Source organism: Peromyscus leucopus, chromosome 4, assembly GCF_004664715.2.
Source record: "Peromyscus leucopus breed LL Stock chromosome 4, UCI_PerLeu_2.1, whole genome shotgun sequence".
Taxonomy (NCBI): domain Eukaryota; kingdom Metazoa; phylum Chordata; class Mammalia; order Rodentia; family Cricetidae; genus Peromyscus; species Peromyscus leucopus.
The window spans coordinates 12,461,563-12,477,966 of record NC_051066.1 but is presented as its reverse complement, the minus strand read 5'-3'; the positions used below and the strand labels follow the sequence as shown (position 1 = coordinate 12,477,966).

At 53.1% G+C, this 16,404-nt stretch overlaps 1 protein-coding gene across 1 annotated transcript; it reads right to left on the bottom strand.

Annotated features, from left to right (window-relative positions):
• Positions 1-3,430: 3,430 nt before the first annotated feature.
• On the bottom strand, positions 3,431-14,864 carry Mymk (myomaker, myoblast fusion factor). Its single transcript, XM_028858707.2, has 5 exons — positions 14,543-14,864; positions 9,914-10,028; positions 8,344-8,492; positions 5,546-5,662; positions 3,431-5,139 (listed from the first exon to the last, which is right to left on the bottom strand). Exons 1-5 carry the CDS (start codon positions 14,675-14,677, stop codon positions 4,990-4,992), a joined length of 666 nt encoding a protein of 221 aa, XP_028714540.1. The 5' UTR covers positions 14,678-14,864; the 3' UTR covers positions 3,431-4,989.
• Between the last annotated feature and the right edge of the window lie 1,540 nt (positions 14,865-16,404).

The following is a 16,404-nucleotide window of genomic DNA, read 5'->3' as shown; positions in this document are numbered from 1 at the left end:
GTTTGCCTGAGGTTGTAGAGAGAGGGCTGGAGCCTGACCTGCCTGGATCAGTCCACATCCTATGCCCATCTGCCTAGCCTTCTCCGCTCTGATTCTTTTTAATTTCCTAACACTTTTCCAAGTGGGCTTGTTTCTCACTTAACTCTCTCCAAGGGACGGCAGGCCGAGGCTGCTGATCCTGTTTTTATAGGTAGACAAACGGTTTGCGGAGGTAGCCAAGGGGGCTGAGGTCAGCTAAGGTGTTAGGGTATGTGGTCCTGGGTCCCCATGCTTGTGCCTGACCAGCTCACCAGCCAGCAGGATAGACACATGGAGGAGCAGTTAGCCCGGTCCAGCTATCCTGAGCCACTCTAGCTCCCCAGCCCCCCCCCCCTTTCCTTCTGGTCCTCCGCAGCCAAGACCCTGTGGTTGGCCTGCCCACAGAGACCCAGTGCCCAGCATGCTGCCCCTAACTACAATCCCAGCTCTTCGAGCAGGACAAGTCTGGGAAGCGGGTGGGGAGCTGTAAAGCCCTTTTAAAGGAGCAATAAAAGTTTTGGGTTTCAGATCTCTTCCTGAAGAAGAGAATAACAGAGACAGGAAATTTCAGTAGCAGACTGACAGAGGCAGGCGGCTGTATGCAGACGCCTCAGACAAAAACACCTCTGCGCGCAGGTCCTGGCGGCTGCCCAGGCGCTCTCCTGCTCCCCAACAGCCTCTCCCCTGCTGGGGGAAGCCAGGCTGCTGCCACAATGGACTGTTGTGTCTACCTTGCTGTAAATGTTTATACTATCCCTCTCCGTTTGCCTTGCTGTCCAAGGTAGGGCACTCTCTCCCCCTGAGTGGGGCCCCAAGGGGGTGTGCCAGGAGGGTATGTGTGCGCATTGACGGTGGGACCAAGGCCAAGGTGCATTTGCGCTGGACACTTAAGATGAATGTGGCCATGCCCAGGCCCAGGATGGCTGTCATGGGTCTGCGCCTACTCATCTTCCCAGATTTGGATGTGATAGATTGGGAGGAGGGACCCACCCTCCCAACCATATCCTGTCAGGGAAGCCCCAGCCAGATCTGGGGCTCCCAGCCTCTTTGCTTCTGCCTCTTGTCTTAACTTGGGATTTCCCAAACCTGAACATCCAGAGAACTTAGAAACAGGACTGGGGGGTGGGGGGAAGAGGACACTAGATTCAAGCTGAGTTTCCAAAGCACAGTGTTTGATTTTGAATTTAAGCGTGTCTTCTGTAAGTGTGCTGGAGACAGGGACATGCACAGGGACCAAGGGCAAGTGCAGGGCTGAGGCATTAACTCAGGGAAGGCTACCCAGTGAGGGCACAGGGTGTTCACGCTACACTGTCCTTAGCAGCCACAGCAGCCCTTTCTTATTACATGCCAAGTGTTCACTGTGGAGCCAGTGCTTCTGCTGCCCAGTTAAGCTGGATGCCCTTCCTCATGCCATGCCCAGGATCCACCCCTTGTCCACATTAGCCCACCCTCGCACATAAATAAGAATCTTTGTCAGGGGCCGGCTTGATGTCTCTCAGAGCTGGCTGCCCAACTCCTCCATCTGAATGTCCCCCTTAGAACTTGGCCTGTTCAGTCTGTGCTTTCGCCTCCATTATCACTGAGACAGAGGGTCCCATATCATGTCCTTGACCCTCTCTCTCTCTCTCCGTGTGTGCGTGTGCGTGCGTGCGTGCGTGTGTGTGTGTGTGTGTGTGTGTGTGTGTGTGTGTGGTCTAATTCTCTACCATCTCTACCATGTACCTGGAGTTCAGATGCACCCTGGGGTCTACAGTGCTACTCATGGCTAATTCAACTTGAAATTGCTACTCACAGTTCTGACTCAGCTTACCAACAACCACCGTGCCCACGATCAGCTGCCCCAAGAGGGGACCCTACATCCATACAGCAGGTTCCCTCAGGCAGTGTGGCTCTTCAACTCCTAGGAGCACCTAATGGAGCTTTCCTAAGCACTCTACAGATGGGGGTATCAGGTTGAATGCTTTTGGGTCTCCCCATCATGCAAGATAGGAGAAGAAGTTCTGTCTAGCATCTTAAGTGGCTGGATGACCTTGGAAGCCCTCTTTGGCTCCACATGCCATGATTCCCAAATTCCAGGGACACAAGACCCTGGGCTGGACAGCAGCAGGGTTCAGAGTCATTGACATCTAAGGTCTGGTCCTTTCTTGCTAGTTTTTTTTTTTTTTTTTTTTTTTTTTTTTTTTTTGGTTTTTCGAGACAGGGTTTCTCTGTGTAGCTTTGCGCCTTTCCTGGAACTCGCTTTGGAGACCAGGCTGGCCTTGAACTCACAGAGATCCGCCTGCCTCTGCCTCCCGAGTGCTGGGATTAAAGGCGTGCGCCACCACCGCCTGGCTTTTCTTGCTAGTTTTGAAGTGCCAGTGGCCACTGGGGAGCACGGTGGCTCATCTCTTCCTGTCTTCCCCTCCTGGCCACAGGGGGAGTGACTGAGGAAAGCCCTAAGTGTCAATGCCAGGTCTTTAGTCACTGTCCTGTGTTACTAGTATCCATGGTCCTCAGTGTTCTCATCTGCAAACTGGGCTCAGGATTGTGCCCAGGGCCCCTACAAGCAGCCGTGGGAGCTGAGATGCTTGGAGAGTAAGGCTACATCGGGAGTCCTATAGGCCAGGCACGGGCTGCAGAGGCCGGGCTGAGGGCTTGAGTGCGCCTCCTAATCTTCCGTGACTTACAGACTTGGCCTGGTGCCCAGAAGACTCTCATAAATCAGCAGCGCCACCAGGGAGAGCCTGTCGGTATGGCCCTTTGGCTAGGCTGTCTGTGGTCCTCCCTGCTCAAGGACATCTTGTTGCCTCCAGTTTTCCAAAAGTGGCTGCCGAGCTGGAGGCAGGCAGGGTTGCTTGCTCGGGGTTGGGGTAAGACAGAGACATGATGCGCTGGGGACACCCTGCAGACACCTGCTTGCAGAGGGGCCCTGGCACCTTTCACCTCCGCCCCTCACTTGGGGTGAGCAGCTCTGACTCAGCAGTTATTGCTATGGAAATAAGAGGGGACCCAAAGGAAGACTGGGCTCCAGGACACCCTGTGTCTCCCTGGTGTGTGAGCTCATGTGATATGTGCTTAAGGTACATATGTGTATGTCACGTGCAGGCGTGTGTTTACAGCGGCCTGTGTGGTGTGTGACTGTACGTGACTGGAGGCCAGAGGAGGGCACAACAGCGAGGCGAGTGAGGCCTCCATACCTCAGGGCCCTTGTCCTACTCTGTTCCTGTTCTTCCCCTTCTGAGTTTTTTCCTTGATTTGTTATCTAGATTTATTTATTTTTACATTTTGTGCTTGGGTGTTTCCTTCCAAGTACGTGTGTGCACCACATGTGTGCCTTGTCCCTTCGAGGCCAGAAGAGGGATCTTATGGTGATCATATCCTCTAGAACTGGAGTTACAGACGGCCGTGATCTGCTGGGTGGGTTCTGGGAATTGAACCTGGGTCCTCTGGAAGAGCAGCTAGTGCTCTCAGCCACTGAGCCATCTCTCCAGCCCTCTGCTCCTTTTCTAAGGAGCCTCAGAGCCCAGACTATGTGTCTTGGCTTCCTTACCTGATAAATGAGGCCTAGTCCCTAGGTGCCAGATTTGAACATTCTGAGGTGCCCTGTGGCATCCTGGGCTGCTCTATCATTAAGAATCTCTGGGGCCAGAGATGGGACAAGACCCATGGGTAACCTTTGTCTACGACCAGGACCTGGGGATATGAGGGCAGGCAAGGGGCAGGTAGAGATGGCCGAGATACAGAGTTGTGGGTGTTCACGGGGGTAGGCACCCAGAAGGCTAGGCTGAGGGGGTAAGCTGGGAAGAGAGGGACATTCAAGCCAAGCGGTGGAGCTGGCTTCCTTAGGAGGTACAGGAGATGACTTAGGAGAGATTGCCAGCTGCCTAGTGGGTGGGGACCGGATGTGGGTAGCTGCTGCCTTGAAGTGGCACCATCTGGAGACATTAATAAGTCCCAGACAGGTGTAGGTAACTTCCTGCTGACAGCTGGGCCTTGGGTCACTAGGAAAGGGGATGGCTTGGGGTGCTGGGGAGATGCAGGCTTGTGAGGTGATGTCTGAAGGCTGCTGTGATGGCTGCCATGCCCTGCCACGCCCTGACCCCCAGTCTGTTACAGACAGGACTGCTCACAGTATGGCGCAATCCCAGCAAGGCCTGGCCCAGGGGTGTCTCCTGCACTTGCCTTTTCTTCAGGGCCCCAGAGTGAGCTTCAGGCCAGTGTAGAGTAAACTGAAGATCAACAGTCTACCCCGCCTCCAGCCCAGGTACCCAGGCTAGCAGCAGATTTAGCTCTGTGTCTACCAGCACCTGGACTTAGGCTGAAGTCCTAAGGCTGATCCTTAGGCCAGTTGCCGATCCTGAACTCAGGCACTCCCTCAAGACCAGAACTGTAACACTCAGCGCAGAGACTTTTTCTAGGAACCGGATGTATATAAGGTGTTCTTGGAGGCTAATGACTAGTGGCCGATCAGGAGTTTACTCTGCATGGCTTGATCTAAGACCTGGCTAAAGGGATGGGGCCCAGACAGGGGCATGCAAGCTTGGGTCCAGGCCAAAGCTGGTTTCACTGGCTCCAGCTTCCTAAGTGGGGGAGGGGGACTTTCAGAGCCTGGGCAGGGGGCAGAAGTGGCAATACCAGTTTTCTAGAGAAAGCAGACAATCCAGGCAGGCAGGACTTAGGAACCCTGTTGTGCACACTGCCGGGCTGGGACTTGTGGCCAGTATCTTCTGGTCTAGAGCTCTGCCAGGCACACCTATGGTTATGAAGTCTTAGAGGAGAAAATTCTTTTTTTTTTCCCTTCTGCAACTGGTGAACGTGAAGCTAGTGGGTCCCTAAGCATCGTTTAGCAGAGTGTAGCAGGTCTGCTGGTCTCTTGGGGTGCAGAAGAGACCATTTCTCATTGACACACCACTTGGGAAGCAGAGAAGGTATCTTGGGAGAGATGGTGGGACTGCCAGACAGGAGGGCAGGGGCCTAGGACAGGGGCTGTGGTCAGACGCAAGCGCAGCAGAGGGTGGAGAAGGTCAGCTTGGCGGGGGGCCCTGTGTTCCCAGCCTTCTTGTTGACCTTGGGCAGCAGCAGGACGAAGGACATGGCCAGGGCACAGTGGTAGAAGCTGTGGACATAGGTGTAATCCCATTCCTGTGGAGGAGAGCGAGTCAGTCCCGAGCCTCAGCCCCTTCCCTGGACTAAGTCCTTCTAGCCATCTGGTGCCTCTGCAGGCCATCCCACTCTGAGAATATGGCAGAAAGGCTTTCTGCCTTCCTCTGTCCCCTGTCCTCTGGGTTCTGTCCATCAGCCCCTGGCCTCTTCCAGGACATGCATCAAGCTTCCTGAAGTCAGCCTGGTTGACTCCCTGTGACCCTCAGGTCCACGCAGGCTGTGGTGCGGGCACACTGGGGATGGAGAGTACCGACTTCAAGTCCCACCACAACAGAATGCATGACTTGGAGCCTCCCTGTGAAAACAGCCTGCTACCCTGTCTGTTAAGTCAAGCCATTTCCAGAGGGCTCTGGAGGGCTCAATCCCCTCCCCACAGGCCTGATACCTCAAAGAAGAAGCGAAGCATCAGGGCCAGTGCCCCAAAGCAGAGGCCGGGGCCTATCTGCTGAGTGTAGATGCTCTTGTCAGGGTACAGGCCCTTCTTCTCCTTCATCTTCTTGAGCTGCGGGGGCAAGGTGGGAACATTAAGGATTTTGGGATGCAGTACAGGGAAGGGCCCTTTCCTGAGTTGTCTGGGCATGATCCCACTGCCATCCCCTACCCCCCTACCATCTTCAGGTAGGAGAAGCGCCCCACCCCCATTCCTCTGCATGCCCGAGCACCTCTGTCAGTTCTGCAAGCACTGCCCCCCCCCCCAAGCAAAACTGGCAGAGATCTTTGCCTGAGTGGTAGGGTTGAGAATCTCTGGGTCAGTTTTCCCTGGGTCCCCACTGCCCTTGTTGCCTCTCTGGGAAGGAGCAAGGCCACGGATGCACTCCTATCCCCCAACTAGAGAGAGGGCATGCCCCCGGAGATCGTGAACAGTGAAAGGAGGCCAGCTTATCTGGGACCTATGAGCCCTGCACTCCCTCCCTCTCCAGGCGGTTTGTGTGGTGGTCTGTGGGACTTCAGTGGCACACAGACTAATATGATCAGCTTTACCAGCCAAGTCTTGGTCCTTTTCCATTAACCTTGATTTCTCAGGCCCTGATGGGTTACAAGCTTGGTAAGATGAGGTATGACATAGAAGAGATGAGATACCTGTGGTTCCTCAGTGGAATGCAGACCCTTGGGTCCCAGAGGTATTTTAGACTCAGGGTGGTTCAGGCTTCAGTGGGGTAGACCATTACACACACCACTGTCAGATGCACACTGTGGGCATGGGACAGCAGCCCTGACCGCGCACATCACTGAATACATTGGAAACACAAAGGCCATCAACAGCTGGTCAGAGCTGGCTTTACCACCAAATGAGTGGTGATAAGGTGCTGTTTCCAGTCTTCTGGAACTTCTAAAACTTGCCATTATTAGCAGGAGTTGAGGACCTGGTGAATGGTGTCAGTGCTGTGGGTGCAGGTTCTGGCGGCCTGGGAAGCCCTCGTGTGGTCAATTTCACAATTGTAACACTGGGGTCCCAGAGAGGGGAAGAATATCCAAGGTCACCCAGGGGTCTTCTTTGTCCTAGGAACCCTATTTTCCATTTAACTCAGTTTCTGCTCCCCAAGTGTTGTTTCCATACGTCTTCCCCCAAAGGGTGAGACATGGGAAAGAACGCTATGCCCATTCTAAGAAGCAAGTCCAAACCACCTGCTTATTTAGTGGTCCAGGAGATGGGATCTGTGCCCCAGACGTGGACGGCTGCAGCCTTTCTCACTCCCATTTCCTCCAGAGACCTGGGAAGCCTGGCATTTACTGAGGGATACTAATACATGTATGCTGTCCTGGTTAATTAAAATCCTGTCAGTATGGGAGTGCTGGACTTTAATCCCAGCATGCAGGAGGCAGAGGCAGGAGGAGCTCTGTGAGTTGGAGGTCAGCCAAGGATATAAAGTGAGGCCCTGTCTTAAAAAAAAAAAAAGATTCAGTCAGATCCAGATCCAGCCAAAGGCAGCAAGGGGGCCATGATGGACAGGATGAGGAAGCAACATCAGAAGGAGCCTTCATGTTTATGCATTCCAGCTTGCTAATTAACCGTGCAGAACCCTAGCGCCTCTGCCACAAAAGAGGCTCTGGTCTTCAGGGTCAGCCAGGGCCAGCTTCACCCCAGTTAGAGTGAGACAGAATCTCGTTCTTGCCCCCTGAACAGCCAAGTCCAGCAGCTACTGCCTACTGAGGCTGTAGGTTTGCCTGCTGACCCCTGGGCACCCCAGCTTCACCCTTAATTAAAAAGCAGAATAAGTTTGGGTTCCTTGGAGCCCACAGGAGTAGCAGGTGCTTGGAAGCTTCCTGCCTGCTTTTACCTGTCCTCCCTGCCCGGTGGATGGATCAGAGCCTCCATCACCTCCGCCCCCGCTCCCTCCCCCACAAAGCACTGCCTGGCCTGCTCTGCACTGCTGAGGTTCTACTCAGGGGAACCCCAAGATCCAAAGTGGTGCTGCATGCAAAATGCAGAGGAGCGGTGTGAACTTGGGGCCTGGGCTGCCACCTGCTTGGCATGAAGCCTGCTGGCCTTCCAGGTCTGTGTTTGGGCCTGACTGCTCGGAGAGGGGTCCAGGAGACACCCCTGGGTCTAGTCTGCTATTGGCACCCTTGTTCATGTTGGCTAGCTTAGGTGGGCTCTAGACCTTGCAGCCAGGAGGGCCTTGGGACTGTAGAGGACAGAGTAAGTGTCAGGTACCAGGCCCTCCTCTGCTTCAGCCACACCTCAAACCTTCCTTCCTCACGAGAACTATATCCAAAGCTTGCTTCCTTCAGGCAGGCTCTCCAGATTAACCTAGCTGCTCTCCAACTGGTGCTGTAAGCAGCCATTGTCTCTCAGAATGGTAAAGATGGGGATAATGACGTTGATGGAAATAATGACAGTGATGGTCATGATGATGAGTGGCCTCCTCATCTCTGGGTACATTAAAAGCCATGTATGTGCCCGTGCTTAGAAGCCTTCTTTATGAGTATTTGGACACATAGCAGGGGAAAAAAGGAGTTTTGGCTTTACACAGGACCAGTAATTACTGATGAGCCAGCAGCGAATAGGGTTCAAGCATGAGTCACCATTTCTAAGGATTCTAGGAGTTTGGGCTCAATTCTTAGGTTAGTTTGCCTGCATATAAGGGTAGGAGGTATAGGACCCCCATATAGGAGAACCAAGGTCAGGGGAGAGCTGCAGAGTCCCTGGGCCCTGCCAGCTGAGATACCCACAGTACTCACCCACTTCATAGCAATGATGAGGATGGCTGTGCCTATGGGGCCCGAGTACACCCCATAGCCCCAGCGGTCATGGAAAGTCCGAACCGCGATGGTAAGCACACCGAGCATCGTGAAGGTTGACCTCTGGGGTTCATCAAAATCGGCCAGTGCTGGAGAGAGGCGCGGCAATGGTGAGTTGCTTCCCTCCCCTTGGCTGTCCCCCACCCTCGGGAACCCTTTGGGATGTCCTCCCAGTCTGTAGGATCCAAAGGCCCAACTTGGTCCCCACAGGGTCTGAATTTCGGTTATTTGGAAGAAACAGGGGATGCTGCTTCCCGGGATCAGTGTGGCTGTAATTAAATGGTAGACTGAGTGATCAGTATTTCCTGGGAATCCTCGGATGAAAGTATTAAGACTAGAGATATGTGAGCGGGTGAGTGGTGCATAGGGCGGGGTCTCAGGAGGGACCCTCAGGTAACATGGCCCACCTGTGACAACATCCCTGAGAAACAAGGTTAAGTTGATTTGGCTTCTCCCTTTCCTTTATTTTCTTTCCCCCTCCCTCCCTCCCTCCCTCCCTCCCTCCCTCCCTCCCTCCCTCCCTCCCTTCCTTCCTTCTTTCCTTCCTTCCTTTTCTTCTTTCCTTCATCCTTCCTGCTTTCTTACTATCTCCATCCCTTCTGTGGTGCTTTGAAAGAAAATGTTCCCCACAGTCTCACAGGGAGTGGCACTATTAGGAGGTGTGGCCTTGTTGGTGTGGGTGTGGTCTTGTTGGAGGAAGTGTGTCACTCTGGGTGGGCTTTGAGGTCTCAGATGCTCAAGCCAGGCCTAGTGTGTCTCATTCTCTTCCTGCTGCCTGTGGATCCAGATGTAGGACTCTTAGCTCCTTCTGCAGCACCATGTCTGCCTGCATGCCGACATGCTTCCCACCATGACAATAATGAAACCTCTGAAGCTGTAAGCCACCCCAATTAAATGTTTTCCTTTATAAGAGTTGCTGTGATCACAGTGTCTCTTCAATAGCCATAGAAACTCTAACTAAGACACCTTCCTTCCTTCTTTCTTTCTCTTTCAAATTTTCACAGTGCTGGAGATGGAACCAATGGATGGAACCTATTGCTCACCAGGCCAGTGATGGACTACTGAGCTGTACTCCAGGCCCAAAGCGAGGATTTTTGAATGGCCTACCTTCTTAAAACCCAGAGCTGAAGATGACCCATAAGAGCAAATATTCCCTTGAGCCTGGAGTATGTTCTGGGAGGCTAAGTCCTTGACCTGAGGGCAATGGCGGTGTCTGTAGGGCTGAGTACGGGAACACTTTTGTCCTCTCCTTTGTGTGCCTTTTTTTGCTCTTTAAATGTCACAAGTGCTTATTACAGGAATCACTTAAGGATGTGAAAAGTCAGAGTGCAGGCATCTAAGAAATGTGTGTGTTTCTTTTAGTAGATTAAGCCGCTGGCTCTGCAAAGCAGAGAGGGAGAGGATCTCAGAGATGGGCTGGGTGCTGGCTGGTGTTGGGGAATGGCTCCCCGCCCCTCCCCTCCCCCCGCGCCCCCTCGCCCCCCCCCGACTGGCAGAGATAGCCACTCACCCATTAGTGAGACCCACATGCTCAGGGCCGTCCCATAGATGCTGAAGTACTCCAGGATGTCACGGCGCATGAAACACAGCATGGACAAGCCAGGCCCATCGCAGGCATGGGAGAACTGGGGGAAAACACAAGAGGTCAGCGGGCCGTGGGCATCGGCGATGGGTGAGAACTGGTCCCAAGCCACAGGCCCCTCACTAGCGTGAGGCCTTGATGGCTTCCTGCAGCAGTTTCCCCATGTTATCAGGGCACACAATTGGACACTCCCTCTGACGAGGTCTTGTGGAGATTAAACAGGTGAGTCCATCAGGACTGGAAGTAAATATCACTTTCAGACCCTCTTACCACTGGCCCAAGGCTGGTCGTCACTCAGATGAAGCCTGTTGAGAAGGGGACCCTAAAATACCACTCATACACACCCTTTGCCCTGGGCTGATTGCAAGGGCACACATGTTCTCACGTCAATCTTTGGATGTGAGTCTTTTATCCTGGACCCCCTGCTCTTCACAAAGGAGGAAGACTTCAGACTCCTCCATGCAGGGGCTCATCCTGCCACCCTCTTTTCTACACCTCTCCCCCATACTCCAGCAGGCGTGTTCTTGACGTGTAGCTGAACAGATTTACGTTTAAGCAAAAAGCCCTATATGAAATATTTCCAAGCAGTCAACTTATTTCTTACGGAAAACAACTCTCTCTCCTTTTGCTCCACATTTCATCATTTTAAGTAATATTTAATTACATGACATAATTATTTTGACAAGTAAGACTGGCACAAACAAGCCCGGGAGCCAGCACAATCGGCTCTTGGTAAACCCAGCTCAGCAGGAGGGAGCAGGCAAGCTGGAAAACAGCCCTGTCTGGAGGCAGCAGGGGCACCATAGGGGGCCAGGACCCTGCCTGATGGATGTGTCAGTCAAGCACGTGGGGCCTGACTTAGAAGCTTAGAGACCTCCTGCTGATCACAGTTGCATGTGGACTGTCAGTCAACTGAGAGCATCCAGGGGAAGGGAGGGGGTGGTCCAGCTTCTGTGTTGGACCTGCCCCACCCAGAGCTTTGATGCTGCCCTGAGCTTTGGGTACTGCCCCTTTTAAAGGGACATTGGCGAGGAGGAGGTTCCCCAGCTAGGTGTGAGCTCTAACTGTTTAGCTTCGGGGAGGACAAGCTTCAGGTGGGGCCAGATCAAGGCTCTCAAGCCGAGAAGGAAAGAGACTCAGCTCTGGGAGGGGCCCCTGCTCTTCCAGTCCTTATAATAAAGCCACATCATTCAACCCCACCTGGGCCCACTGTCTGTAACATCTGTGCTCCCTTTGTTGTATAGGCCCGAATGGATGAGTAAAACTCACCCACTGTGAGATTCTGAAACATCAGTACCTTCCCCAAGAGGAGCGGAAGAGCCTCGTTAGGCTGGATCCCAGCATAGAATACTTGCCTGTGTGTGAGGGCCAGAGGAGGAGGCTTTACAGCGGGAGAGGGGACTGTCCCCAGGCCCTGAGGTTCTTTTGGGATCTGTGTGACTGTGAACTTCCCTGGGGCACCTCCCTACCCAAGGAGGCAAGGGCAAGGCAGTGATGAGTACACTTCCTCCCCAGAGGCAGGTGGATTTGGCCCAACTGGGGCTGGGCTAGGACATAGCTGGGTGTGGCAGGAGCTCCAACCCTGCTGTTAGCCCAGCAGATCTGGCAGAGGGGTCCAAGAAAGAGGCCGGTCTCTCAGGGCCTCCTCTGTCCACTGGAGTGAGAGCACCTCTTCTATGTGGCTTGCAAGGGGACCCTTCATGATAACTCCATAGCATGGTGCTCCACACGGTGGGAATGATTTTTCTGGGAAATGCTGTTTAAAGTTTGCCTTTACAAATGAAACTTTCACCCAATCTGAAACCAAGTTAATATTGTCCTTTGAGATCATCTAGAACGCTGTACTCACCCTGGTCATAATTAACTCAACCTCTGAGAAAAACAGTGCAATCAGTCTTTGAATTTCTAGTGTAACCGAGTCCTACAGGCTCAGATGCATGCATAAACTTTTGATTGTTATGTAGTCTCTATTTCTCCTTTGTGACTTTTTTATGCCCCTGACTCAGAACAGTATATGTTTGTGTGAGATGTGGTGACCAGGGCTAAGACCATGTGTTAAAATCAGCAAGGCACTGAAAACATGTGCCCCCCACCACCTGCCCCCCCCAAAAAAAACACATGTTGAAAGCAACATGTGGGTATAGGCTGAGAATATCTGCATGTGGCTTTGTATGCTGTTGAGTCAACAGGGCCAGAGAAACAACTGTCTTGTGAGACTCCTGCAGAAGATTAAGACTCATATTACCCACTCTTTTTAGCCTGTTTGCTGTGCTGTTCAGCATGTGGAGAGGATGAGGTTGTCCAAGATTCTTAGATTAAAATCTGCTGTTAGATTACATGGCTATAAGATTAGCTAGACCAAGGGAGAGCAGAACTCTTTGGGATAAATCAGGCCCACTCTTGGGTAACTGACACCAAGAGTCATTCTTGTATTCGGCATCAGCACACCATACAACGGGTGGTTGCCATGGAGGGTCCTAGAGGAGCCACATGGAAGGCAGAAGAGGCACAGACTGTGGCTTTGAGGCCAGGGGACATTTGTCATAGGAGACAGCTGGCCCTGCCACTCTGGGTGGGGTGGGGCAGGGTGGGTCTCTGAGGCTGGTGCAGAGGCAGCTGTAGGCCAGCCCAGGCCCAGGGCAGGCAGGGGTGACCTAACTGGGGCCTGTGAGTTGCTGGGCTATGTCTAACACGGGCCTTGGGCACAAGAACCTGGCTTTTGTCCCTGACCTTGGGGTCTCATCCTGGCTCTGACCTTGGCTAGGTTTCACGAGGAATGAATGACAGTGTGGGAAAGCACTGTAGGTAGACCAGGATCTCAGAGTGCTGTGCATGGTGACATCGGTGGCCCAGCTTCTCTGAGACTCCCGTTCCTCTTCTATCAAATGCAAATCACTACCCTAGGCTCATGGGTGATGCTGAGCCCCTCCCGACCCTGGTTGCTGCCTGTGGCTGTCAGTGGTCTAATGTCCTCCTCTCCTAACGTCAACTCAGAGCCCTAAAGCTTCCAGTTCCTTGGAGAAACTCACTGTTACCCACGGGACCTCCACAACCAGGAGGGAGACATGTGCCAACCCCTCCCCGACTGTTGTCAGCCCACGAGCGCTGGTGGCTTCTCCCACCGCTAGAAATCACTCTGGCTTGAGCACACACACACACACACACACACACACACACACACACACACACACGCATGCTCGTGGCCTCACTCACTCAGAGCAGCTGAGAACCCTCGCATACTCCATGCTCTTGTCCACTGCTGCTGGGAGAGGCGGGCCTAGGGACAGGATACTGTTTTCCAAAGGTTTGGCTCTGCCTTAAGAAGGAGACTAAGAGGCTGCTTGCCAACCCCGAGCATGCATCCTGCCAGTGTGTGGGTCACACACCATACAAACTGTTGAGGGACAGGTGTGATGAGAGAGAATAGAAGGTTATAGAGCGAGCAATGAGGGAGATGGTGTGACCCCTGGTTAGAGGACAGCAGTGAGGACCAGTGTGAGGGGGACTCAGGAGGACTCAGGGGCACAGTGATCCCCCTTAAGACAGAAGGAAGAGAAATGAGCAGGTGCATGGACAGGGTGAGATGGTTGGCTAGACAGATGATAGATAGATGATGAATAGATACACTAGAACAAGACAAGTGGTAAGTGAATAGATGGTAGATAAACATATAATTAGATAGACGATAGATTAGATAGACAGACAGACAGAAGCAAGTTGGATGGACAGGTAGACAAAACCAGAGAGACACAGAGGGTCAGGAGAAGAAACGAGAGACAGACAGAGCAGGGAGAAGAGGAGGGCGAACTCCGTGGGGGTGTAATTCTAGAAATCAAAAGAGCTGGATACAGACAGAAAGAAAGGAGGGACAGGCAGAGAAGAAACTAGATGCAGGACTAGTGAGAGAAGGGGAGGGAGGGACACACAGAGCGGGTGAGGAGGAGCAGAGGCCCTGACAGAGGCTTCAGCAAAGCCAGCCGTGCCAGACAGGCCCTGAAAGACAGAAGACTCACTCCAGGACACTACCTGGGAACAGAGCGGCAGAGGGAACTCAGAGGCAGCCAGCCTGCCAGACACACAATGGAAGAGAAAGAAAGCTCAGAGAGAGGCTGGTCCTTCTCAATGAGGGTAGTTCTGAATTCTGGAGCCAGATCCACCTAGGCCCTCTTCCTTCCCTGAACCTAGTAGGTCCATTAGGCTTGCTCACTCACCCCCTGTCCTCCCCGGCTCGGCAACTCCCAGGACAAAGTTGGTAGAGAGGAGGGTGTGGGGAGCACAAGAAGAAGCAACCTGCAAAGGCTGTCCTTAGCTAACTGACATGGGGCCGTCCCAGGCTTGGCTTTAGTCACATGCGTCAGCCACTGCCCCCTCCCAAATCCTGGCACAGATGGAGAAACTGAGGTCCATAGAGGAAGACAGACTCCAAACCCTCTCTTTCCAGTCACCAGGACACCCTCACACACACCTTTCTCTTCCAAATCATGTCTCTCCGTCACCTGGCACAGGACAGGGGTGGTGGCCCTCCCCAGGAGGTCTTCCTCCTAGGTCCCCACTTACCGCCACAAAGAACATGGTGAAGAGGTAGACCATGGCCTCCATGTAAAACTGCCTCTTGGCAGCGATGCTCACTGTGGGCAGGAAGGCCAGGCTGCTGAGGGTAGGCAGGAGCAATTTGGCCACAACTGCCCCCATGGACCAGGAGGAAGGCACTGCCTGGGGAGAAGGTAGTGAAGGCCTTCTTGGTCTCCAGGGCAGGAAGAAGAAGAGCCCCCTTCTTTACTTCATCGGCAGCCCTGACAGCAGCTGCGGCAGCGCCCACAAGGAGGCCTTAAGTGCTTCAAGCCAGCTGCATGTGTCCAGTGACACATGGGGAAGGTCCGACAGCTGATGCGCCATGCCATGTGGTATGCACTTGCCTGCCTCTCCCTCCCTCTCTCTCTCTCTCTCTCTCTCTCTCTCTCTCTCTCTCTCTCTCTCTCTCTCTGTGTGTGTGTGTGTGTGTGTATGTCTTTCTGTCTCTGTCTCTCTGAGGAATTCTTTCAATGAAGTCGTATTTCTTCCCTTGGAGGTAATGCTTTGGAGGGGGAACAAGTTCCTATAAATGAGATCCTCCACCTTCTTGTTATTTTCCATCCAGGTCTTTGTCCCACAATGAACATGTCAAGGGTGCTGCTATTTGGGTCACAAGGGGTGCAGGAGGTGAGAAAACTTAAAATTTAGCCAACTGTCTTCAAAGGACCAGCAGACAAGTTTCACGGTTCACGGCCTACTGGCCCTTGTTACTCACAGGTTTACGCCGCCTTCTCTGCTTAGTTACATTGTTTCTTTCCTTAAGTTAGCAGACAGAACCCTCTCCACTCTCAAGCTGTTGTCTGGCCTTTAAGCTCTCATTCCCTCTTTTACCAACAGCTCCTTGGCCTGACTTCAGGAAATCACCTTCTCCTGTTGCAAAATGTCTTAGGGGAACTGTCTGGCAGGGACCCCTCAGCCCCCAGCCAAGGAACAACGGGTGTGTGGTCTGAGCTTCTCAGGCCAGCTCTTTCTCGGTTTATTTGCGATCAGCTTCTACTGCCAGTTGTCACTGAGCACGGGGTTTAATCCCATAGGCTAAAGGGTTCTGGCAGGTGCACACACCTGTGTGACCCTCAGTGTTCACTCCCAGGGCTCCGGGAGAGGACAATCCTTTATGCCCTTTCTGGTAAGCTGCTCCCTGCTCCCTGCTCGTCAGGGGCAGCCACTGTTACTGATTTCTGCCTGGGCCTGACTTCATTAGAACTTAATAGTGGATCGCACAGTGTGTGTTCTTCAGGGTTTGGTTCCTTTTGTTTCACCTGCACAATGACCCTGAGCTCTGTCCATGCTGTTCCACTCCAGTTCCTTAGGTGGCTAAATGGGCCAGAAAGTTATCCCCTGCTTCCCTTTCCCCTGGTACCTAGACCTTGGGGTATAGCAGGCTCAAGGACCCATACACTCACGGGGCAGTGGTGGTGCACGCCTTTAATCCCAGCACTTGGGAGGCAGAGCCAGGTGGATCTCTGTGAGTTCGAGGCCAGCCTGGTCTCTAGTACGAGTTCCAGGACAGGCACCAAAGCTGCATAGAGAAACCCCGTCTCAGAAAAACCAAACCAAACCAAACCAACCAAACAAACAAACAAAAAGATCAATGCACCCTCAGTGGCCTTCTCTAGGAGAGGTTGTGGGCTTCCCGTCTCTGTGAGGCCCGGCTGCTCCACCCCTACTCAACTGCCAGCTCCCACATCCCTTTCTGGAAGCCCCTTGTCTGATGTCTGAGGTCCATTTCTCCTGCTCACAATGAAATAGCTAACTTGAGGCACCTGGTTCTGTTATTCTCCTGCTTAAGACTTTTCCAAGGTTCTCTCAGTCCCTGGAGGAAGCTTAACTACTCAAAGAGATCCCAA